Source organism: Giraffa tippelskirchi, chromosome 7, assembly GCF_054371585.1.
Source record: "Giraffa tippelskirchi isolate mGirTip1 chromosome 7, T2T-mGirTip1v1.2.pri, whole genome shotgun sequence".
Classification (NCBI taxonomy): Eukaryota; Metazoa; Chordata; class Mammalia; order Artiodactyla; family Giraffidae; genus Giraffa; species Giraffa tippelskirchi.
In genome coordinates, this window is record NC_137281.1 from 122254936 (window position 1) to 122281555 (window position 26620).

Here is a 26620-nt window from a genome sequence, read left to right on the forward strand (position 1 = left end):
GCCTAACAATACATGTTATCTCATTCATTCATTAACTCAACAAAATAATCAAGTTAATTTCCCATCTGAGTTCTTAAAAATTCTTGACATTTTGCTTCTTTTTAATTGAATTTTTTTCCTTTTACCCTGGTTTTATTTGATTTTTGTTTGTTTTTCCTCCAAAATAAACTATTTTTGTCATTGTGCAAGGTTTTGGTTCAATTCATAGTATAAAGTATACCACTCTCTGTATAAGCCCTCAACTAAATAACTTCATAAGTAGCCTAGACTGTATAAAATTCTGATTGCCTTTTTATAATCCTATTTCTGATCCATCAGTTCCTTTATTTAATTCACATTGATATTATTTAATTTGCATTGATAGTAGTTACCTTAAAAAAAACCTAGTAACTCTATTAGGACCTCAAATATTCCTTAAAGGATAAGATTTTAAATTTTTTAAAATATATTTAAGCTTTATTTAACAGAGTACTTTATAAGCAGAGAAACTTCATGGAGTCATAATAAGATAAAGGATGTATCAAATATTTAAATATTGCTTTTCAAAGAGAAAAGGAGATTTTATTTTTAGTTTTAGATAACTGTTATTAGAAGCTATTCTAGACTTTGCTGAGTAGGTTGCTAAGTTTCTTCCTTTCACAAACTCTGCCAATTAAGAGTGAGGGCCACGTTAAGAAAAGGAGAGGTGGGGAATGAGTATCGTACATTTTTTTTAAAGAACTTCAGGAACAAAGGAGTTTTGTTTTATATGAATAAGTATGTGCATGTGTGGTATAAGCATTTTGCAGCTACCTTGAACCAGAGACAATTACAAAATTGCTTGTAAGATCTGGGCTTTTTTTTCTTACTGATTCAGTTTAAATTCTAGTTAGAGTTTTTTCTTTTCCTTTAACAAAATGCATAAGACACAAACCACAATTCAGCAAACTTATTATTAAACTAAATAATGAAATAAAAGATGCTGGTTGCCTTAGGTAATCACATTCCAGGGAGTGCATTGTATCAATTTTTTAGCCACAATTTGGACTTTAGATTGTAAACATGGCTCAATGGAAAAATAAGAGGGGGAGCAGGGGGGTTCTCATCCTAGAGATTTAGTAAGAGTTCAATTTTATTAATTTTTTTAGTGTAAATGTGGGTAAAGCTCAATTTGTATCAAACAAGAGAAAAAAAAAACTTCACTTTCACATAGTTTAAATGATCCTCAGACATTGAAAAAATAGATAATTCTTTCTATACATGTATTAGCCAATGAAAAATCAGATGGAAAAGTCACAGCCTGAATGATTAAAATTTAAAAGGTCTTATCTCAAGTAAATATTAAAAATTAACTAAATTATAATTTTGTGTTTATTCAACCATCTCTCCTCCTAGGAGATAGGGAAGCAAAGGAGAAACTGAATAAAATCTATTCTGTTATGACACATTCACCCCAGAAAAATCACTACCATTTTATGGCTCCAGGTGATTCTACAAGATGTCCCAGGATTTCAGAAAGAAGAAATCCTATTGTAGCTTAGAGCTGAAGTCCTTGGTATGTAAGAAAAAAAATCACACTGGCTCCCTTAAGTGGTTGCCTCATATGTATTTGTTCTGTTTTGTTCCATTTTGGTCGACCTCTGGGAAGTGGGGACTCCAGAATTTCCTTCTGTAGGAGAGACTTAGGTATTCAATCCAGTTACAAGCAAGGGTCTAGAGAACAAGTATGTGCAAAGCAAACCCAAAATTTGTGTGTTTATATGGAATAACTTTGTGGAGGGAGTAGGGGTGATGGAAATAATGGGGATGGCTAAAGTTCCTCCAAACAACCCTTGGAACTATCTCATTTCAAGGTTGTAAATTACAAAAATGGTGGAATCTCTATAAATTAACAACTTGTTTATCAACCCTTATCAAGGACTGAACTGTTACCCATAACTAAATTTCCCAGATAACAAAAGCCAAGCATTGGAAGCATGAAAACTTTTCTGTTAACTATTTTAATGAAAATTTTCTTAAAGATCTTTCATATTTCCCTGATTTCTTAAACAATATAGCAAAAAGTAACTTTATGATGATGACTAGACTTCTCAAAATGAAATCTAAGACTTACCTGCACTGACATATCAATAAGAATCCTTGTTCGGTAGAAAATGAATAGTAAACACTCCCTGAATACATATTACATCCCACATCTAGTACTAGTCCTACAGCAAAGACAGAATCAGTGTCATCTGTGACAGTAGGCTGCATAGGACGCAGCAGTAGCACACAGAGCACGCTTGTCCAATTTGAGACAGTCCTGCAGTAAAGGAAAACAGGTTGCTAGGCTTTAATAGTCTTTCAGTTCACTTCAGTCGCTCAGTCGTGTCCGACTCTCTGCGACCCCATGAATTGCAGCACGCCAGGCCTCTTTGTCCATCACCAGCTCCCGGAGTCTACCCAAACCCATGTTCATCGAGTCGGTGATGCCATCCAACCATCTCATCCTCTGTCGTCCCCTTCTCCTTCTGCCCCCAATCCTTCCCAGCATTAGGGTCTTTTCCAATGAGTCAACCCTTCGCATGAGGTGCCCAAAGTATTGGAGCTTCAGCTTCAACATCAGACCTTCCAATGAACACCCAGGATTGATCTCTTTTAGGATGGATTGATTGGATCTCCTTGCAGTCCAAGGGACTCTCAAGAGTCTTCTCCAACACCACAGTTCAAAAGCATCAATTCTGCGGTGCTCAGCTTTCTTCACCGTCCAACTCTCACATCCATACATGACCACTGGAAAAACCATAGCCTTGACAAACAGGAGATGGCAAGAGTGAACGTTGACATTCTAGGAATCAGCGAACTAAGATGGACTGGAATGGGTGAATTTAACTTGGATGACCATTATATCTACTACTGTGGGCAAGAATCCCTTAGAAGAAATGGAGTAGCCATCATGGTCAACAAAAGAGTCTGAAATGAAGTACTTGGATGCAATCTCAAAAACGACAGAATGATCTCTGTTCATATCCAAGGCAAACTATTCAATGTCACGGTAATCCAAGTCTATGCCCCGACCAGTAACGCCAAAGAAGCTGAAGTTGAACGGTTCTGTGAAGACCTACAAGACCTTCTAGAACTAACACCCAAAAAAGATGTCCTTTTCATTATAGGGGACTGGAATGCAAAAGTAGGAAGTCAAGAAACACCTGGCGTAACAGGCAAGTTTGGCCTTGGAGTACAGAATGAAGCAGGGCAAAGGCTAATAGAGTTTTGCCACGAGAACGCACTGGTAATAGCAAACACCCTATTCCAACAACACAAGAGAAGACTCTACATGTGGACATCACCAGATGGTCAACACCGAAATCAGATTGATTATATTCTTTGCAGCCAAAGATGGAGAAGCTCTATACAGTCAGCAAAAACAAGACCAGGAGCAGACTGTGGCTCAGATCATGAACTGCTTATTGCCAAATTCAGACTTAAATTGAAGAAAGTAGGGAAAACCACTAGACCATTCAGGTATGACCTAGATCAAATCCCTTATGAGTATACAGTGGAAGTGACAAATAGATTTAATAGACAAATAGATTTAAGGGACTAGACCTGATCAGAGTCTAGTCAAGTCTAGTCTAGTCCAGTCCGTCTAGTCCGTCTAGTCAAGGCTATGGTTTTTCCAGTGGTCATGTATGGATGTGAGAGTTGGATGGTGAAGAAAGCTGAGCACCAAAGAATTGATGCTTTTGAACTGTGGTGTTGGAGAAGACTCTTGAGAGTCCCTTGGACTGCAAGGAGATCCAATCAATCCATCCTAAAAGAGATCAATCCTGGGTGTTCATTGGAAGGTCTGATGTTGAAGCTGAAGCTCCAATACTTTGGGCACCTCATGCGAAGGGTTGACTCATTGGAAAAGACCCTAATGCTGGGAAGGATTGGGGGCAGAAGGAGAAGGGGACGACAGAGGATGAGATGGTTGGATGGCATCACCGACTCGATGAACATGGGTTTGGGTAGACTCCGGGAGTTGGTGATGGACAGAGAGGCCTGGCGTGCTGCAATTATGGGGTCGCAGAGAGTCGGACACGACTGAGCGACTGAACTGAACTGAACTGAACTGACTAGACAGACCTTTGTTGGCAAAGTAATGTCTCTGCTTTTAAATATGCTATCTAGGTTGGCCATAACCTTCCTTCCAAAGAGTAAATGTCTTTTAATTTCATGGCTGCAATCACCATCAGCAGTGATTTCGGAGCCCAAAAAAATAAAGTCTGACACAGTTTTCACTGTTTCCCCATCTGTTTCCCATGAAGTGATGGGACCAGATGCCATGATCTTAGTTTTCTGAACATTGAGCTTTAAGCCAACTTTTTCACTCTCCTCTTTCACTTTCATCAAGAGGCTCTTTAGTTCTTCTTCACTTTCTGCCATAAGAGTGGTGTCATCTGCATATCTGAGGTTATTGATATTTCTCCTGGCAATCTTGATTCCAGCTTGTGTTTCTTCCAGCCCAGCATTTCTCATGATGTACTCTGCATATAAGTTAAATAAGCAGGGTGACAATATACAGCCTTGACGTACTCCTTTTCCTATTTGGAACCAGTCTGTTGTTCCATGTCCAGTTCTAACTGTTGCTTCCTGACCTGCATACAGGTTTCTCAAGAGACAGGGCAGATGGTCTGGTGTTCCCATCTCTTTCAGAATTTTCCACAGTTAATAGTCTTTAGGCCTAATTTGTATACTTCTGTCTCCTGCTTCAGAAACTGCCTGTTGTCCCTTCTCATTCCTATTAACTCCTTAAAGTTACACACCATCTCTTGTTCATCCTTGTTTCTTTTTTATTAATTTATTTATTTTAATTGGGGGATAATTAATTTACAGTATTGTGATGATTTTTGCCATACATCAACATGAATTGGCCATACGTATGCTTGTGTCCCCCGCCCCGATCCTGAACCCTGCTCCCACTTCCCTCCCCACCCTCTCTCTTGAGGTTGTCCCATAGCAAGGCTGGGATGATTTGAGAGAATAGTGCTGAAACATCTACATTACCATATGTTAAATAGATGACCATGCGAGTTTGATGCATGAAGTGGGGCACTCATCTTTGTTTCTTAATGTGGAGCAAACGTCCCGGCAAGGACATTTGTTGAATGCTTTTAGTTAAACCTGTGTTAGTATTTCCAGTAGTCCTATTCCTTCAGTGTTATGCTATAGACTATGCTAAATGTATTAAATTATGAAACTCAGTAAAACAGTAACCCTATTTTACACATCATTCCAGGCCATGTAGCATCTGGGTGAAATCCTAACAGTGGTACTGTCTTTTATAGAGTAAGGCACATGTATTTAGTAGTAGCATTTTTTAGTTTTTTTTTTTTTCACTTGAGTATACTGTGAATGTATGACACCACTGCAAATCCAGCATTAGAATAGTTAACAAGGTATAAACAAGGTAAACATTAAGCAGGAAATAATGTTTCTAAGATGAGTTTAGGCCACATGGTGATAAGTTATACAGGAATTCAGTTTTTAGGATTAAAAATCAAATGAATTCTACTGTATAGAGGAGATCCTGGCCACTGCTTGCTGCCTACCTTCCTTTTGCTTCTTATACAATAGCATTATGTGTAGAATGAGCACTTGAACCTCGGAATCTCAGAAGCAACTCTGAGAATACTCCCAGAAGTATCTCTAAGAGATATGAGGAAAACAGCAAAGCCTCCTGCAGCCTCATCCTGGGACATTATTTTTGGTAGATAGGAGCAAAATTTGCCTTTGAGTTGTTCTTTTTCTGACACACACACACACATACACACACACCACCACCACCACCACCTCTCCAAGCTCTCAAAGACAAAGTCCTTCCCTTCAAGAAGCCTCAGTGTCTACATCTATACTATAATAAAATTGGACCCTACAATTTCTGAGGCCCACCCTTCCTCTAATACTCTGTGATTCTAAAAGGAAATCAAATACCCCAGAGTCTGAAGAGAGGCCTTTAAGAAGTCTCTATGTCTTGGTTTGTCACATCCCAACTACCTCTGTTGAGAGGTCCCAGAATAGGACTGTTTTATTTGTACCCAAATGATTCTCCATTTAGTGCCTTGCCTGGTAACCTCCATGGAGCAGTGCACAAGAAAATGAAGTGTGACATCAATTCAGACAGCAGAATTGGGAAACATGTTGCGTCAGTCATCCTGAAGGACTAGAATATAGCCATTCTTCATAAGCTTTAAAGTACTCTTGTCTTTTTACAATTGATAAAAATGATGACTTCAAGTATCTGAAAAGAATAAAAATTAGGACATTCGGTAACAAATATTAACAGAGTCTACTGAAAACCATCATCACTGAGTAGTGAAGGAAAAAGCTGGGGTTTTAGCACCAACTTCTTACACAGAATGAATATATTAACCTCACATATGCAGATGACACCACCTTGATGGCAGAAAGTGAAGAACTAAAGAGCCTCTTGATGAAAGTGAAAGAGGAGAGTGAAAAAGTTGGCTTAAAGCTCAACATTCAGAAAACTAAGATCATGGCATCTGGTCCCATCACTTCTTGGCAAATAGATGGGGAAACAGTGGCTGACTTTATTTTGGGGGGCTCCAAAATTACTGCAGATGGTGATTGCAGCCATGAAATTAAAAGACGCTTACTCCTTGGAAGGAAAGCTAAGACCAACCTAGACAGCATATTAAAAAGCTTAGACATTACTTTGCCAACAAAGGTCCATCTAGTCAAGGCTATGGTTTTTCCAGTGGTCATGTATGGATATGAGAGTTGGACTATAAAGAAAGCTGAGTGCCAAAGAATTGATGCTTTTGAACGGTGGTATTGGAGAAGACTCTTGAGAGTCCCTTGGACTGCAAGGAGATCCAACTAGTCCATCCTAAAGGAGATCAGTCCTGGGTGTTCATTGGAAGGACTGATGCTGAAGCTGAAACTCCAATACTTGGCCACCTGATGCAAAGAGCTGACTCATTGGAAAAGACCCTGATGCTGGGAGAAGGGGACGACAGAGGATGAGATGGCTGGATGGCATCGCCGATTCGATGGACATGGGTTTGGGTGGACTCAGGGAGTTGGTGGTGGACAGGGAGGCCTGGCATGCTGCGGTTCATGGGGTCGCAGAGAGTTGGACACGACTGAGTGACTGAACTGAACTGATGACCAAATCTTGTGGGCTATGAGTGACTATATAAAGAATGTGTACCCAGTTCATTTCAGTGATGACATATGTTCAAAACTAATAATTTATAAGAAATGAAACAGTTCTTTGTCTCAATACCAATAGTTTATAATGAACGTGCAAAGAAAAGAAAATTCAGTTAGGTCAGAATGAGAAACATCATCTTTCTCCCAAATACTGATAGTTTATCATGGAACTCATACTCAAGAGAACAAAATAACTTTGTAAAAGGATAATATCTTTGAAATTCTAACAGGCACTCTGAAGGAGAAATTATAGGCATAACTCATCTTATTGCACTTCACAGATACTGCATTTTTTAAAAATTGAGCATTCATGGCAGCTCTGCATCAAACATGTCTATCAGCCCCATTTTTCCAATTGAATTTTCTCACTTCTTATCTCTGTGCCACATTTTGGTAATTCTCACAATATTCCAAAGTTTTTTTTATTATTGTTACATTTGTTATAGTGATCTGTGATCACTGATCTTAATTTTGCAAATAAACTTTTCATTGAATTACAAGTTTAAGAAACATAAACCATTGTGACATTAAGGGTCAGGCTTATATCTTTCATTTTTTTATTGAAGTATAGTTGATTCACAATATTGTCTTAGTTTCCAGTGTGGTGCATGCATGCATGCTAAGTCACTTCAGTCGTGTCCGACTCTGTGTGACCCTATGGACTGTAGCCTACCAGGCTCCTCTGTCCACGGGATTCTCCAGGCAAGAATACTGGAGTGGGTTGCCATGCCCTCCTCCAGGGGATCTTCCCAACCCAGGGATCGAACACTTGTCTCTTATGTCTCCTGCATTGGCAGGCAGGTTCTTTACCACTAGCACCACCTGGGAAGCCCCAGTTTCCGGTATACAGAAAAGTAATTCAGATATATATATATATTTTCAGATTATTTTCATTTTAGGCTATTACAAGATACTGAATATATTACAAAATATTGAATATATTTTTGCTGTATAGTAAACCATTTTTGCTTATCTATTTTATGTACAGTAGTGTATATCTGTTACTCCTGTTGTTATATTTGCCCCATTCTCTTTCCCCTTTGGTAACCATAAGTTTGTTTTCTATGTCTGGGAATATGTTTTTGTTAAATACATACATTCATTTGTATTATTTTTAGATTCCACATATAAGTAATATCATGTATTTATCATTGACTTACCTCATATAGTATAATATTATTTAGGTGCATTCATGTTGCTGCAAACAAAAGTATTTCATTCTTTTTTATGGCTGAGTAACACTCTCTTACATACACAACATGCAGGCATGCACACACACACACACACACACACACTACTTCCCTCTGAGCCAGTGGGCCTTTGAGTTGTTTTCACGTCTTGGCTATTGTAAATAGTACTGCCGTGAACAGTGGAGTGCTTGTTTCCTTACTAATTAGAGTTTTCATTGTTTCCTGATATATGCCCAGGACTGGGATTGCTGGATCATATGGTAGCTCTATTTTTAGTTTTTTAAGGAATCTCTATTTCCATACTATTTCCGAAAGTAGCTGTAGCTGTTTACATTCCCATCAATAGTGTATTTGGGTTCCCTTTTTTCCATACCTTCTCCAGCATTTATTATTTGTTGACTTTTTGATGATAACCATTCTGACCAGTGTGAGGTGATACTTCATTGTGGTTTTGATTTGCATTTCTCTAAAAGAATGCTCAAACTACCACACAATTGCACTCATCTTACACACTAGTAAAGTAATGCTCAAAATTCTCCAAGCCAGGCTTCAGCAAATGTGAACCATGAACTTCCAGATGTTCCAACTGGTTTTAGAAAAGGCAGATGAACCAGAGGTCAAATTGCCAACATCCACTGGATCATCAAGAAAGCAAGAGAGTTCCAGAAAAACATCTACTTCTGCTTTATTGACTATGCCAAAGCCTTTGACTGTGTGGATCACAATAAACTGTGGAAAATTCTGAAAGATATAGGAATGCCAGACCATATGACCTGCCTCTTGAGAAACCTGTATGCAGGTCAGGAAGCAACAGTTAGAACTGGACATGGAACAACAGACTGGTTCCAAATAGGAAAAGGAGTACGTCAAGGCTGTATATTGTCACCCTGCTTATTTAACTTATATGCAGAGTACATCATGAGAAATGCTGGGCTGGAAGAAACACAAGCTGGAATCAAGATTGCCAGGAGAAATATCAATAACCTCAGATATGCAGATGACACCACCCTTATGGCAGACAGTGAAGAAGAACTAAAGAGCCTCTTGATGAAAGTGAAAGAGGAGAGTGAAAAAGTTGGCTTAAAGCTCAACATTCAGAAAACAAAAATCATGGCATCTGGTCCCATCACTTCATGGCAAATAGATGGGGAAACAGTGGAAACAGTGTCAGACTTTATTTTGGGGGGCTTCAAAATCACTGCAGATGGTGATTGCAGCCATGAAATTAAAAGACGCTTACTCCTTGAAAGGAAAGCTAGCACCAACCTAGACAGCATATTAAAAAGCAGAGACATTACTTTGTCAACAAAGGTCCGTCTAGTCAAGGCTATGGTTTTTCCAGTGGTCATGTATGGATGTGAGAGTTGGACTATAAAGACAGCTGAGCACCAAAGAATTGATGCTTTTGAACGGTGGTATTGGAGAAGACTCTTGAGAGTCCCTTGGACTGCAAGGAGATCCAACTAGTCCATCCTAAAGGAGATCAGTCCTGGGTGTTCATTGGAAGGACTGATGTTGAAGCTGAAACTCCAATACTTTGGCCACCTGATGCGAAGAGCTGACTCATTGGAAAAGACCATGATGCTGGGAAAGACTGAGGGTGGGAGGAGAAGGGGATGACAGAGGATGAGATGGTTGGATGGCATTACCAACTCAATGGACATGAGTTTGGGTAAACTCTGGGAGTTGGTGATGGACAAGGTGGCCTGGTGTGGTGTGGTTCATGGGGTTCCAAAGAGTTGGACACGACTGAGCAACTGAACTGAACTGAATAATTAGTGATGTTGCACCTCTTTTCATGTGCCTGTTTGCTCTCTGTGTGTCTTCTTTGGAAAAATGTCTATTTAGGTCTTCTGTCCATTTTTTATTGAATGGTTTGGTTTTTTGATATTGAGTTGTATGAGCTGTTTATATATTTTAGATATAAACTCTTTCTTGGTTTCATCATTTGCAAATATTTTCTCCCATCCAATAGGCTGTCTTTTTGTTTTGTTGATAGTTTCCTTTCCTGTACAAAAACTTTTAATTTGATTAGGTCCCATTTGTCAGTTTCTGATTTTATTTCTTTTGTCTTGAGACCAATATAAGAAAATATTGCTACAACCTATGTCCAAGAATGTTTTGCCCATATTCTCTTCCAGTTTTATGGTGTTATGTCTTATATTTAGATCATTAAACCACCTTGAGTTTATTTTTGTATATGGTATGAGGGAGTGTTCTATTTTGTTGATTTACATGTACAATAGCTGTCTAACTTTCCCAGCACCACTTTTTTTTTTTTTAATAAATTTATTTATTTTAGTTGGGGGCTAATTACTTTACAATATTGTAATAGTTTTTGTCATACATTGACATGAATCAGCCATGGGTTTACATGTGTTCCCCTTCCTGGACCCCCCACCCACCTCCCTCCCCATCCCATCCCTCTGGGTCATCCCATTGCCCCGGCCCTGAGCCTTTGTCTCATGCATCGAACATGGAATGGTGTTCTGTTTCACATATGATAATATACATGTTTCAATGCTATTCTCCCAGAACGTCCCACCCTCACCTTCTCCCTCAGAGTCCATAAAATTGTTCTATGCATCTGTGTCTCTTATTCTGTCTCGCATATAGGGTTATCGTTACCATCTTTCAAATTCCATATATATGCATTAGTATACTGTATTGTTGTTTTTCTTTCTGGCTTACTTCACTCTGTATAATGGGCTCCAGTTTCATCCATCTCAGTAGAAGCGATTCAAATGTATTTTTTTTAATGGCTGAGTAATATTCCATTGTGTATATGTACCACAGCTTCCTTATCCATTCGTCTGCTGATGGACATCTAGGTCCCAGCACCACTTATTGAAGAGACTATTTTCTCCATTGTATAATCAAAGTAGATTGACTGTAGGTATGTGGGTTTATTTCTGGACTCTATATTCTGTTCCATTGATTCATGTATCTCTTTCTATGCCAATATCATGCTGTTTTCATTAGTGTAGATTTCTAGTATTGTCTGGAGAAGGCAATGGCAACCCACTCCAGTACTATTGCCTGGAAAATCCCTTGGACGGAGGAGCCTGGTGGGCTGCAGTCCATGGGATCGCTAAGAGTCAGACACGACTGAGTGACTTCACTTTCACTTTTCACTTTCATGCATTGGAGAAGGAAATGGCAACCCACTCCTGTGTTCTTGCCTGGAGAATCCCAGGGATGGGATCACACGGAGTCAGACACGACTGAAGCGACTTAACAGCAGCAGCAGCAGTATTGTCTAGTCTGGAAGAGTTATGTCTCCAGCTTTGTTCATTTTCCTCAGGATTGCTTTGGCAATTCTAAGTCTTTTGTAGTTCCATATAAATTTTAGGATTATTTGTTCTAGTTCTGTGAAAAATGTCATAGGTATTATGATAGGGATCACATTACATCTGTAGATTGCTTTGGGTAGTATGACTATATTTACAATATTAATTCTTCTAATCCGAGAGCATAGGATATCTTTCCATTTCTTTTAATCATCTTCAGTTGCCTTTATTAGTGTTTTATAGTTTTTAGCAAATGGTTCTTTCACCTCCTTGATTAAGTCTATTCCAAGTTACTGTTTTAGACTCAAGTTTAAACAAGGGTTTTTTTACTTTCTCTTTCTGATATTTCGTTGTTAGTATAAAGAAAAGCAACATATTACTGTATATTAATCTTGTATCCTGATACCTTGGTGAATTCATGTACCAGATCTAATACATTTCATGTGGAGACTTTAGGGTTCTCTATATAGAGTATCATGTCAAATGGTGACAGTTTTACCTCTTCCCTTCCAATTTGGATACCTTGTATGTTTTTCCCTTGTTTGAGTGCTGTGGCTACAACCTCCAATATGATGTTGAATAAAAGTGGTGATGGAATCCTTGTCTTGTTCCTGAATTTAGTAGGAAGGGCTTCAGTTTTGCACCATCAAAAATTAGGTTGACTCTCAGTTTGTCATAAATGCCTTTATCATGTTGAGATATGGTCCCTCTATACCCACTTTGGTGAGATTTTTTCATAAATGGATATTGAATTTTGTCAGATGATTTTTCCTGTGTCTCTTGAGATGATCATGTGTTTTTTTGTCTTTCCTTTTTGTAATGTCATATATCATAGTGATTGATTGGAATATTTTGAACCATCCTTGCAACCCTGGGATAAATCCAACTTGATCATGATGTATGGTTCTTTTTACATAGTATTGTTGGGTTCAGTTTGCTAATATTTTGTTGAGGATTTTTGCATCCATATTCATCAAAGATATTGGCCTGTAACTTTCTTTTTTGGTAGAGCCTTTGATTTTGATATCAGGATGATGATGGTCTCACAGAATGAATTTGAGAGTGTTCCTTCCTCTTGGGTTTTTTTGGAATAGTTTGAGAGGAATAGGTATAAGTTCTTTGTATGTCTGGTAGAATTCCCCAGGGAAGCCATCCAGTCCTGGATTTTTGTTTGCAGAGAGCTTTTTTAATTATAGATTTTATTTTATGTCTATTGATCAGTCTACTCAAATTATGTTTCTTCTTGACTCAGTTTTAGCAGACCCTTTCTAAAAGCATGTCCATTTCTAGGTTGTCCCATTATTGGCATATAGCTGTCCATAGTATTATGATTTTTTGTATTTCTGAAATATCCATTGTTATTTCTCTAATTTCTTACTTTGTTTATTTGGGTCCTCTTTCTTTTCTTCTTGGTAAACCTGGCTAGAGGTTTGTTGATTTTGTTTCTCTTTTCAGAAAACAGCTCTTGGTTTTATTGATGTTTTCTTTTGTTATTTTGATCTCTTATTTTCTCTGATCCTTACTATTTCCTTCTTTCTGCTGATTTTGAATTTTGTTTGTTCTTTTTCTGACTTCTTAGGTGGTAAGTTAGGCTGTTTATTTGAGATTTTTCTTGTTCCTTGAGGAAAGTCTGTATCACTGTGGACTTCCCTTGTAGACCTGCTTTTGCTGCATCCCATAGATTTTGTAAGGTTGTATTTTCATTGTCTTTTGTCTTAAAAGTATTTTCTGGTTTCTTCTTTGATTTCGTTGTTGACCCATTGGTTTTTTGTAGCATGTTGTTTAGTCTCCATGTGTTTGTTCTTTTCCTATTTTTCTTTTTGTGGCTGATTTCTAGTTTGATACACCACTGTGATCAGAAAAGATGTTTGAGATAAGCTCTCATGCTCATTCGCAGTTGCTTCGGTCATGTCTGACTCTTCGCAGCCCTATGGACCACAGCCTTCAAGGCTCCTCTCTTCATGGGATTTTCCAGGCAAGAAAACTGGAGTGGGTTGCCATGCCATCCTCCAGAGGATCTTCCCAACCCAGGGATCGAACCCGTGTCTCCTGCATCTCCTGCATTGCAGGTGGATTCTCTTTACAGCTGAGCCACTAGGGAAGCCTGAGATAAGCTCTAGCCTCTTAAATTTGTTGAAGCGTGTTTTCAGACCTAATGTATGGTCTATCCTAGAGAATGTTCCTTGTATACGTGGAAAGAATGTGCATTCTGCGTGCTTTGGATGTAAGGTCCTGTAGATATTAATTAAGTCTACCTAGTCTATTGTGCCATTTAGGACCACTGTTGTCTTATTGGTTTTCTGTCTGGAAAATCTGTCCACTGATGTCAGTGAGGTGTTAAAAGTTTCCTACTGTTATTGTGTTCCTGTCAACTTCCCCTTTATATCTGTTAGTATTTGTTTTATATATTTCAGTGCTCCTATATTGGGTGCATGTATGTTAATGAGTGTAATATCCTTTTCTTGTATTTGTCCCTTTTTCATAATATAATGTCCTTTTTTGTCTTTCCTTATGGACTTTGTTTTAAAGTCTATTTTGTCCAATATGAGTATTGCTATCCCTGCTTTCTTGTCATTTCCATTTACATGAAGTATCTTTTTCCATCTTTTCACTTTCAATCTATGTGTGTCTTTCATTTTGAAGTGAGTCTCTGGTAGGTCATTTTATAGGTTCTTGATTTTTATCCAATCTGCAGCTCTATGTCTTTTGGTCAGAGGATATGGTCCCTTGACATTTAAAGTAACTATTGATAAGTGTTACTTATTGCCACTTTAAGCCTTGTTCTCCTGTTGATATTGTAGTTCTTTTTTGTGTCTTCTTTCTGATTTTCCTTTTGTGCTTTGATGGCTTTTTTGTATGCTTGAGTTCCTTTCTTTTTGGTATTTGTGAACCTATTATATGTTTTTGATTTGTGATTACCCTGGTTTTCAAGGATGTTTACCCCTAACTATAGCTACTTGCTATAAATTGATAGTCACACAAGCTCAAACACGTTCTAAACAATCTACATTTTTATAGTTCCTTCCTTCACGTTCTGTGATTTTGATGTCCTATTTTACATATCATTCTTTTGCTGATGATTGCAGTTATAATCACTTTTACAAAAAAGAAATTATTATTTTAATCTGTGTACTAGCTTAGCTAAGTGATATTCAATTTTTTAATATATTTGCCTTTCCTATTGTGACTTTCCCTTTCCTATAGATTCTTGTTTCTTTTCTGTTTAGAGAATACCTGTCAATATTTCATCTAGAATAAGTTTAGTACTGGTGAATTCTTTTAATTTTTGCTTGTCGAGAAATTCTTTGTCTCTCCTTCTGTTCTACATGATGATCTTGCTAAATAGAGTATTCTGGGTTACAAGTTTTTTTCCTTTCAGAACTTTGAGTATATCATGCCACTGCCTTCTGGCCTGCAAAGTTTCTGAAGAGAAATTAGCTGATAGCCTTATGGGGCATGGGGGTAAAATATAACTGACTTTTTTTTCTCTTGCGTTTAGAATCTTCTCTGTAACTTTTGCTTTTTAATTATGTTTTGGTGTGTGCCTGTTTGGGTTCATCTTGTTTGGGACCCTCTGTGTTTCCTGTACTTGAATACCTGTTTCTTTCTTTAGATTCAGAAAGTTTTCATCAATAATTTCTTCAAATATACTTTTAATCCCCTTTTCTCTTCTTCTTCATCTTCTTCTTCTGGAACTCTTCTTCTTTATGCAAAGGTTGGCATGCTTTATATTATCCTGTAGATTTCATATGTTGCTTTAATTTTTTTTCATTAGTCTTTCTGTCTGAGCTTCTGATTGGGTGATTTCCATTAATCTATCTTCCAGATATCTTCTTCTATGTTATTTAGTTGCTATTCATTGCTTCTAGATTGGTTTTTATCTCAGCAACTGAGTTGTCTAACTTTGATTTGATAGTTTCTAGTTCTATACTACAGTGATCTGCATTTTTATCGATAATCTTTTAATTCCTTTAGCACTTTTATTACTTCCTTTTAGAATTCAGGGTCTGGTAGACTGGTGAGGTCTCTTTCCTTTTTTGTTCTTTCAGGGGATTTCTCTTTTAATTTGGAGTAGTTTCTCTGCTTTTTCATTTTACTTGACTTTATGAATTTAGGAGAAATAGTTAGCTTTAAAGGGCTTTTTATTTGGAAACACCCCTGTGTAGACTACGAATCTAATATTTTTGGTGCATAGGCTGGTTTCAGTGTAGGTGCCAGCAACATCTTTTCTCAGAGTATGCTGGCTATTATACCCTTGATAGGGAAGTAATTGGTGATGTAGTGTCCAGAGCCTATGCTGGATATTGGATGGGGCCTCCTCCTTGCTCTGTGGCTGTCTCAGCCCTGTCAGGGTGGTGTCTGTTCCTCAGTTGTTGGAGTAGAAGCCCTGAGGGTTAAGTTCAGTCAGACTCCTTTGCCTTTGAGTGCATGGCTTGCTTCAAAGGAGATGACCATGAAGCAAGTGAGGCCAATATAGTCACAGCACATCTATACACTACCCATGCAGGTGTCTGCAGTTTTGCCTAGAAGCAGCCCAAATTCACATCTTTTTCTCTGTTGTGTTCATCCCAGACCTAGTATTAGGCTTTAGTGTGGAGAGGGTGGTACTTGGGCATTGCGGCTGCAGGAATTGAAGTAGTTGTGCTGTTGCCTGAGACCTGGGTTGTCTCTGTGCCAAATGTGGCTCCAAGTTGTTGTGTGAGGTGGGTGGACCCAGTAAACTCCCTCTGGGAAACCACTCACTGCATACTCCTACCCAGGGGCTCTCCATCTGAGACTCAGCACCCACTGAGCATTTCTGTGGTATGATGTTTTACGTGCACCAACAAAATCCACCACAGCTGCACCTGGCCCTGCCATGCAAGCAGTGACAAAGGACTCTGAAGCCTGGCCCCAAATACACCCCAGACTATCCAGCCTATCTCCAATAAGCTAGATCGAGTCCTCTCCCAGAGTCTGTCTGCCAGAGATTCAGTGCTTAGTCACTGCACGTATTTGTAGCCCTGCCCAGTGCCCACTTCAGATTGGGAAATGTGGCAAGCCAGCTACCAGTCAGCCCACAGGCACTCCTCACAAGTAGAGTCTGGGCTTCTCCAGCCCCTCTGTCCCAGCTTATTTCCCAGAAAACAAGGGGGCTCCCCAGGGTTTGCCCTGTGTGGACCTTTTCTTCTTTACAGATCCCTCCCCATGGAAGCCAGTCCTGTCCTGATTCCTGTTTTCCCATCCTACTTGGTTGTGCAGAGAATCTTCTTGCAGTTTTGGTTGTATAAGAGATCTTCTGCCAGTTTCCAGTTGATTTTCTGTGAAAAACATTCCACATGTAGATGTATTTTTGATGTGTTTGTGGAGGATAGTGAGTTTCACATCCTCCTACTCCACCATCTTGAAATACCTCCTCTAGGCTTATATCTTTATGGAAAACTATACTCTAGACCCTAGATATGATTAAGGGGTTAAAATAAACTTGGCATGTATAATAAACAAGAGTGAACTTCTCTCAAATCTATTTCAGATAATTTCTATCCTATTCAGGGTAACATAATCATCTAGACCCTCCCAAACTCTGTGCTTGGTAGGATGAAGTATGGTCTTCTATCAACACTGCTTCCCAGCAACTCAGTGATGCTGTTAACAGGTTCTGTGACTGGCAGAGAGAAATTTATCACTCTGGCATTGCTGAAAAAGTAGTCTGGAGTATGCAGAAACCAAATGTTCTTTTCTTTGATTCTAAGACCTTAATATTCAATCACTAATTATTCAGTCATAATTGATCAAAGTTATTTCCTGAGTCATTTAGAGCATCATAGGAAGACATTAATTTTATACAATTTTATTGTAAGAATCTTTGTTGTGAAGCCATTTGTGTTTTTCATTCTGGTTATCTCAATTGAGATACAATACTCAGGAAATTACCTGTCTCAGAAACCATATCCATCAAACTTTTCCTAACATTCTTACACCAGATAATTAAGATTTAAATGAGCATCAGAAACATCCTTGAAGGGAACTTAAATATGTTTTAATGAGCAAATTGCATTCAGAGAAAGATAGAGGTGATACTGAAGGGTAGTTCAGGTAGGAGAGTGGGACCATGGAAATACAGACTCATTCACTGTGTCTTAATGACAGCAGAGGTTTAAGAGCTCCTACTTTATCAATGAACCTAAGGTATTAACACAGGATGAGGGCTGCCCTCCTTTCAAGTCACTTTCTGATTGCCACTTCAGAAGGGAAGCAAGTGTCTGCTTTGCCAGACACAGACGTGGGTTAAGACCAGGGCTAGGGACACAGACACTGCTATAACAGAAACAGACAGTATAAGAGCCCCAGATTCATTAGCAGAACATTTATATCTTCTGCTTATTACCTTTTTCCATGCAGTTAGCAGAGGCAGCCAACATATGCTGCCAGTCACTTTCAGAGTCTCTCAGAAGCCAAAAGATTTTGAAGTCTCAGTCTATATAGAAATGAATAAATGTCCAGAGTTACAAAAATGTTAGTACAGTTTTAATATTTACATTTAACAAATCACTGCCTTTAAATCACACCAAAAAAAAACATGAACAAAGTAATTATGGGATTTACGAAACTATAAGTCCTTTGCACTATGGATGGTGTAGTCTAGATCGTAGGATATAAATTTGCCATGGTCTGATGGATATTGTCTTCTTTTGGTCCTTTCAGTGCAACCCCAGACATAATATTCACATTTATACTTGAGACCTTTCATGCCTGGGAAGCCCAGGCAAGATGGCTCCCTCAGTCCCCTTTTGAAGGATACTGTTTACCTCTGCCAAATTTTCCTAGTTGAAAATCTTTCCTTAACCATAGGCCTATCACACCACCTGCACCAACTTATTGTGATATTCTAAAGGAGGCAAAAAGACAATTTGCAAAGAACCGAAAGGATTTTAGAATGTAAGTTTACTTCACACTAATGATAAATATAAAATCATAGACACTTTTAAAACTGGAAGTGACCATGGAAATTATCTACAACTAAGCTCCTTATTTTACTGACAAGAAGAGTCACCTCTGAGCATCTTATAATAGACACAGAGATTCCTGTCAGGTAAGTGTCAGCGTATGTTGTAACCATGGCGACCAGGCATGTGTCAGGGATTGAAAGAAGGAAAGAAGCTTTCCTGTGGTTTGGGGGGGGGAGGTGTACTCCAACGTGGAGAAACCAGGGGAGAGTTTCAGAGAACAGAGATTGGAGTATTGTTTATTTACAAGGATAAGCCCTGGAGAACAGACAGGTTGTTTGCAGTAGAAGGAGTTCTTGGAGCAGGGGTGGTGTGGAGGAATGGCAGGGAGGTCTTTTCTGAAATGTTTTCTGGGAAAACATTTTAAGTTTTTTGTGCTTAACTAAAAATGGTTACTCTTGGCCAGTTATAGTATTCTTATGTGCCAGGAAGCATGAAATGGCTTAATGAGGATGTCTTTTATGAGTTTTTATGAGAACAAGTTGGCAGGGTCCAATTCTTCTGCCTATGATATCAAGGTCACTGCCTAGCTGTCTTACTGCCCTTAAAGGGGAGAAAGGATGAGCATCCTACCCTTTTGGTACCAGATGCTGTTCAGGAAACACATCAAAGAGAGATAAACCCAAAAGTAGTCAGCCAAGTCCTATTCCATCCAGCAGGCAGGACAGAAGTCTGAGCTGGTACTTCCCCTGGGGCCCCGTTCCCCTCCCACTGATACACACACATGTGCATGCACACACACAGACACACATACAGAACCCTTAGGCTTCCTATTTTCAGTGGGAAAAACAGGGATGGGTACCTTGTAAGACAGGCTATATGGACACAGCAAGGTGGAGTCCAGACCACGTTCAGGTGACATGGATGATGCCTTTGGTGCATGTTTATAAGGGGAGATGTGACGGGGAACTCCTCATACCAAAAGTCATGCATTGGGAGGAATGCTGAAAAGTTTTGTAAGGAATTTTTATTGATATGTGGAAGGCAGGAAATTGTTGATTTTTCTTTCTCAATGAGAACTGCCTGCATTATTTTAAAAATTTAACTCCAAACTTTGATTTTATAGAGAAAACCACATAATTAAAGAAGAAATAAAACTCCTAAGACAGCGACAGGAAAAAGTTGACAAGGAGTTTCATAGGTTTGTTTCTTGTTCAACTTGTAGTGCTTAAAAAATATTTTAATTGAATAAATGTGTTATGTAAACCACAATGGGTTTAATATGTAAAAATTCATTAACTGGAATATCTGCTGAAGTTTTCTACTCAATAGTTTATCTGGATTAGCACTATTTTATCCATATAATCACTTACTCTGCTAATTTAATTAATTGCTAAACATTATCATCATCTCCTTTTATTCCACCAGGCATAGGACTTAAGCTGAGGGCCTTTTAAAGATCCATAACCATGCTTTGCCCTACAGAAGATGTGAACTATAGAAAAACAACCTGTTTAGTTGGTCTCAGGCTAGTTCTTTGTCTCCCTTCTGCCCCTGCTGCTTCCCCTATACATACAAACATCGTACCCCCTGAAACAAAGAAAGTTGGGCACATATGTTTATTTCATAAATGAGGGTGTTAAAAAGAAAACTGTAAGGCATTGGGACTAACCCACTTCTTCTTCCAGTATATCCACATAAGCAAGGATAAATGTCCAATGAGTACAGCACTTCAAATAAACCACAATTTTCTTCCAGTCATACTGCCATACTTCTGACTGCTATTTTGCAACTTGTAAACCCGGTCTCCCAGTCATATGAGAAAATTCAGCTCATTATTTTAAAAGCTTAGTTCACTTTTCACCAAAAATTTTATCACCCAGCTTTCATCTTCACAACACACAAATTATAAGATCTTATTTCCAGGTTCTCAAAAATCAGATCTATAGAGGATAGGATTTCTCACCACTTGTCTCACCCTTGTCCCAAGTTCCTATCGTTACTTACTTGGCAGAAGAATGTAGACCAATTTTCAGAGCAACTCACAAGAAGTACGCAAATATGTGTTATGCAATGGCACACTGCTGGAGAATGTGAAGGGGGAAATACCCAGATGGCTATCTAACTCCAGTGAGCCTGTTAAATTTACAGGCAGAGTGTTCAGGTATCTATCTGTAGTCTTAGATACTCATGGAAAGGAAAGACAGAAAGATGGGAGATTAGGTAGTGGTGATGGTTGCAAAACTTTGTGAATATACTAAAACCCACTGAATTGTATACTTTAAAAGGATGGATTTTAGGGTATGAGATATATCAACAAAGCTGCTATTTAAAAATAAGAAGGGGGGACTGTAAGTTAAAAGTGGGATGAAGATGGATTGATTTTTAACAAAACGAGATGAGCCAGTCTCAGAGTGACTTGCAGTGAAGAAGACTCTAAGAGGGTATTACTGAAAAAAGGGCACCAGGGATATTTTGGAGTGTATTTAAATACTGCTATGAAGAAGAGACCCAAAATAACCATAAGAACCAGATTGAGAAAAGCAGGGAAGGAGAGCCCAAGAGGGTAATAAATAAGGAGAAAACCTAGGCTGCGGAGATAAAATTGGCAGAGATAAAGTAGAGAATGAGTGAGGGAGCATTTGTCAGTCAGAGAACACTAATGCAAGAGACCTCTGAGCAGCAGCCTCACTGCATGCTCACGGGGAACCCTAGACTAAATGCTAAAGAAACCCAGAGCAGACCTTATAAGGGGTTGGCTAATCCAAACTTCATGCTTAAGCAAAGTGTGTTTGGAATTTTTAGAAAATTTCACTTCCTACAGATTTCACAGTATAATTTTTAAATGTTTCACTTGAAAATTGCCACTGAAATTAATAGCCTTCTTCCCTTTTCATTTTTCTTTCTCTCACCTATGTTTTTCTTGCTAATGTCTTTCCCTTGTCCCAAGTTCCTATCGTTACTTGCTTGGCTGTCTTCATCCGTAATCTCTGCAAAGGTTCCTCTGCTGCCTCTTCAATTCAGTTATTTAACTCCTTCATAAATATTTCTTGAGTGGAGTAGTTGGTGGCCGAAATCATGATAGATTCCTGGGTCCCCACCCTCAGTGAGCTTACAGTTTAGTAAGCACCCTCACCCTCTATCCTTTTTCATCTCTCTCCTCCGCCAAGATCTTTCCCAGACCAGTTCCTCTTCCTCTTCCCTCCCCAGTGACTCATCCTACGGTCTCCACTGGAGCACACTGAGTGGAGTCAGGTAAGGGAATACTGTGTGAACCCTCTCACTGGAGAGGGTGCTTCACTGCTGGGATGCAGTGTCACACAGTATTTACAATAGAGGGCTCTAGTCTCACTGCTTGGGTACAAATCCTCTATTACTTGCTAGCTGTAGGCCTGTGGACAGGTCACTTAACCTATCTAAGCCTCTTTCCTCATCTATAATACAGGATAATAGTAGAACTTACTCCCTAGGATTATTGTCAGAGTAATTGAATTAATATATGCAAAGTGGTAAATGCTAGCATATTAAACCCTGTAAATGTTAGCTCTTAGTTGGTGTCAGTATAAAAACAATTAGTTTGGTTACCAGTTGTCTTGCTTTCATTAGACTCCAAGCAAAGGCTACCAAGAAACCCTATGAAGTTAAGAGTGATTTTGAGAATTTCCTCCATAAACTGGTAAGTTTTTTTTTTTTTTCTGAAAATAATTGAGAATTCTCTCTTTAGCTTCTCTTATGAAGACTGGAAAATACTTAATAAGCAATGTATCATTTTCACATCCAGGTTACAGTAGCAGGATAGAATACATTCTTGTTATTTAATCCTCCACATATACATTTAGTATAATCTCTGTCTCATGATTTGTGACAACTTCATGCTAACTCATCCCCACCTTTGCTTCTGACCAGGAGCATTTTATACAACTGAAAACCTCCAAATGTAGTCAGAATTTCAAACTAATAGAAAATTATTGGTGTTTGAAATCATATTTTATTTCCCAGTAATAATTGAACAAAAATATATTGGATTCCTATGTTAGATGAATGACCCTTGCCCTCAATTAACAGGAACATAAGAAATGATTAGGCTCTAAATAGGACTCAAATAGAAGAAGGAAAGAAAAGGAAGGAGTTTTCTTTGTTCCCTTCCCTTCTCCTCCTCCTTAGTTTACAGGCAATCCTGTTAAATCTAAAGATCCTTCTTCCCTTCCAACAAGAAAGAACATGTAGAGAATAGTGTACAATAAATCTGAAGGTTGGACATTCTGAGGTCAGGAATAAGAGAGAGCTTTTCATTTTCAGCATGCCAGGCTTCCATGCAAAAATCTAGAGCAATCCTCATTGGCTATTGCTGTAATGTCAAAAACAGATCAAAGAATCTAACCAAAGTCCTATGAACCAGAAAGGTAACAAAGGAGTACGTGCGTGCTAAGTTGCTTCAGTCGTGTACAACTCTTTGAAACCCTATGGACTGTAGCCCTCCAGGCTCCTCTGTTTGTGGGATTCTCCAGGCAAGAATACTGGAGTGGGTTGCCCTGCCCTCCTCCAGGGGCTCTTCCCAACCTAGGGATCCAACCTGAGTCTCTTGCATCTCCTGCACTGTCGGGGTGTTAAATATTAAACAAATAGAACAATTCTTCCATACACAAAAAATTATTCCTCCCATTATTTCATGATCTCTCTTGACTACTACTGCTAGAGACACAGGTACAGAGAAATATTTATTTAGTATAAGAAAATTGTGGAAGTATGCTGGTAAAGGGCAAATGACCTCAGCTGATGAACAGTAAATGGCTTGAGTATTAGGGAAACTACATGAGCTGTGGAAAGCATAGCACACTGGAGAGTCTGGACCTCAGCTAAACACGGTCGCTACTTCCTCACGTCTAGGTCACTATGACTCTGCAGGAATGGAGACCAAAGTGTTATTAGATCTTTTACCATTTGCAATCCAGCTGCTGCTGCTGTATGTCACTTCAGTCGTGTCTGACTCTGTGCGACCCCATAGACAGCAGCCCACCAGGCTCCTCTGTCCCTGGGATTCTCCAGGCAAGAATACTCGAATGGGTTGCCATTTCCTTCTCCAATGCATGCATGCATGCTGTCACTTCAGTCGTGTCTGACTCTGTGCAACCCTATGGACAGCAGCCCACCAGGCTCCTCCGTCCACAGGATTCTCCAGGCAAGAATACTGGAGTGGGCCAGAGTCTTCTGTAAAATTCCTGTGTAGGACTCAAGTTTTTAAATACCCTGGAGGTCAAAGTATATAAATCTGTAGATCAGACACAGCCTGTGGGCTGCTTGTTTGCAACACCTGGTCTACCTGCTGAACACAGAGCTCTTCAAAATCTGGTTCCAGCCAATATCACCAATCTTATTCTCCACTACAACCATCCCAAGGCAAACCCTTCACTCCCACCAAGTCTTCTGAACATACCGTGCTTATCCATAATCATATACTTTGATCATCTGCATTGCCTATTCCCCAGCTTTCAAATTCCATTCATCCTTTAAGAAAGAAAGTCTTCCCTCCTGGCTTCACTTCCCTTGGGCTTCCCTGGTGGCTCAGAGGGTAAAGAGTCTGCCAAGACCCAGGTTTGATCCCTGGGTTGGGAAGATCTCCTGGAGAAGGAAATGGCAACCCACTCCAGTATTCTTGCCTGGAGAATCCCCATGGACAGAGGGGCCTGGCGGGCTACAGTCCATGCAGACCCGAAGAGTTGGACATGATTGGGCGACTTCACTTTCTTTAGTCCTCTTCTTTCCACAAATGAGTTCAATATCTTTCACAATTTCTAGAATAACACTAGATGATGGTTTCATTGGAAAAATAGTTTTCTTCAAGCCCAACATCAAGATAACTACAGGAGTAGATTCAAGCTTAGAATGGCTATGTCCTCCAAAGCAGAGTGTGCTCTATTTTGTAAAGAAGATTTCTCATGTGAAAAATTTAAACAGCAAAGCAAAAGCAAGTGAATTTTTTACAATGATTCAGGTATCTTCAAAGAATTATATATCAATCAACCACAGATCTTCTGTGGAAAAATGGAAAATTATTAAAGGATTATAATTTTTAAATCAATTTTTAAAATGCGAGCAAATTTGACTTAAGCTTTCTCAAGTATTTACCTTTCTGCTAAGAATAAAAATGTACCAAAATTTATTTTAGAATAGAATAATGGATTTCCTAGTGCTTGTATATGACTGCTGTTCTTTGAGAAATGTTACAACCAGTTTTGTCTCAGCTTCTCCGAAACTGAGATTCAAGAAGATGCTCAGTCTTTGAGCAAAACCAAGCTGAGAATAACAGAAAGTTGTGATAAACTTCTGGATAATTTATGCCAGATAACTGCTGATCCCTCAATTATCTGACTATGCTAGCAAAATGCTTTTTGGTCTAAATTGTGATATCATTCAAGGAGGTCGTCCTGTAGTCTATCTGGGGGACAGCCACTCATTAACCATAACCACGAGGCCAAACTTTCTGCCCATTTTGATAAACAGGAATCTACCAACAACCCTATCCAATCCCAGAACCCACTCTCAGCCTTTTCATACCTCGCCTGCATGCCTCACACCTGCCCTACATTGGTTCACATATACAAACAAGCCTTGCTAGATATACAGTGAAGGATGCAAGGCACAGATGGATTTTCCTAGAATAGTAAACCTGCATCCTGGACTAGAGAGGCATTTAAGAAAAGGTAGGATAGAGTGGGAATAAAGCAAATTCCATGAATAAATTGAATTATCTGAATTAGTGTTTGGATAATTCTCTATTTCCATGTGCACAGAGATAAAAACTTGAAGTATTTTTTTTTTTAATCTAAAGTTTCTCTATTATGATAGAGAAAGCTCAGGGCCAAAAGAATTGAAAGTAATTGTTTATATGATATCAAATGGTTAAAAAAATTAAATCAGCCTGGGATTTTCTTCCTGAATCCATTTTTTGAAAAAAATTTAAGTGATCCCCCTCAAGTTGATAACTGGGAGACTCTCACTTTCAAGTATACAATATTCAGAAAAATCTGTGAATCCTTAATAGTGTATTATTTTAATAGTGTTTTGAAGCTCGAACTGAGAGAGAATTTCTGGCATCACTGTCATCATCATCATCATCAACAGAAGACTACAACCCTGAGGAAGAAGAATGCAGGGAGAAACCAGAAGTAAACTGTATTTAAGAATGTATGTTTAATTCAGGTACAATCCATGAGGTACCAGTATTGATGGTCTTTTACCATGTGTCTTTAAAAATCTTGAACTCAATAAATCTAAGTAAATTATCTTAAGAGATCTCTATCCAAGCATAATTTTTGCCCTTATTGGTAGAAAACATATTTCAGGTGGAAAAATCATCTTTATGAAGTATGGGGAGCTTGATACTTTATGAAACATCAAGAAATATATCTTGATAATAGCAACCATTTCTTTATAATACAAAACAGAAGGAGGATTAATTTACTGTGGTATGAGAAGTCCTGCCAGTCCCTAAATGCTCTAAATAGTTTCTTGGAGATTTTTTACATTGTTTAGGTCTCAAGGAAAACCAAAGCTCCACCTCCAGGTTTGGTAGCAAACAAACTCTGCTTCTCCAGTGCTAAGCTTCGGTTGCTCCTGTGGTAATAGGCTTCGTGCACATTTGCCAGGAAGCTGGACAGCTTGTCAGCAGGTACTATTGAAACTGTGCAGCCTCCCCATCCTGCTCCAGTAAGTCGTGATCCTTGAGCCCCAAATTTCCTAAAACAATGAGAAAAAAATTAGAACTTGCAAATGAAAATGAGAATTGATTTTCCTGGTGCTTCAGAACACTCCAAGAACTAAGGAGAGATTATACAGTATGCTTTGTTTTGTGGGTTTCTGTGGTTTGTTTTTTTTTTTTTTTTCAGTGTTGTCAAACATTTTAGGACATTACAAAATTTTTACTGTTGTCAGAAGGTGATTTGAAATTTAACTGTATCTAAAACTAGCCCCAAGTTTTGGCTCTTTAGTAAAAGTCAGTAGTTTCATGAGGGCTGGCAATAACCCCTTGTAGTCT

At 38.8% G+C, this 26620-nt stretch overlaps 2 protein-coding genes across 56 annotated transcripts in view; one reads left to right on the forward strand and one right to left on the reverse strand.

The window, feature by feature from the left end:
- The window catches only part of FAM227B (family with sequence similarity 227 member B), a 217507-nt gene extending 191633 nt beyond the window's left edge, over positions 1–25874 (forward strand). For 29 of the 34 annotated variants that reach the window (XM_081508382.1, XM_081508376.1, XM_081508389.1 and 26 more), the window contains 4 exons: positions 18500–18577; positions 19712–19786; positions 22192–22261; positions 25644–25874. In XM_081508382.1, the coding sequence (XP_081364508.1) occupies positions 18500–18577; positions 19712–19786; positions 22192–22261; positions 25644–25766 (346 nt within the window). In that variant the 3' untranslated portion in view covers positions 25767–25874. The remainder of the gene's footprint in view (positions 1–18499; positions 18578–19711; positions 19787–22191; positions 22262–25643) is intronic. The other 5 variants (XM_081508396.1, XM_081508373.1, XM_081508397.1 and 2 more) reach the window with 3 other exon arrangements.
- The window catches only part of GALK2 (galactokinase 2), a 154062-nt gene continuing 133447 nt past the window's right edge, over positions 6006–26620 (reverse strand). For 16 of the 22 annotated variants that reach the window (XM_081508418.1, XM_081508408.1, XM_081508420.1 and 13 more), the window contains one exon: positions 25758–26322. In XM_081508418.1, coding sequence (XP_081364544.1) covers positions 26115–26322 — 208 coding nt within the window. In that variant the 3' untranslated portion in view covers positions 25758–26114. Of the gene's footprint in view, positions 6245–17476; positions 18117–25757; positions 26323–26620 lie in introns of those variants that run through there. The other 6 variants (XM_081508416.1, XM_081508425.1, XM_081508405.1 and 3 more) reach the window with 3 other exon arrangements.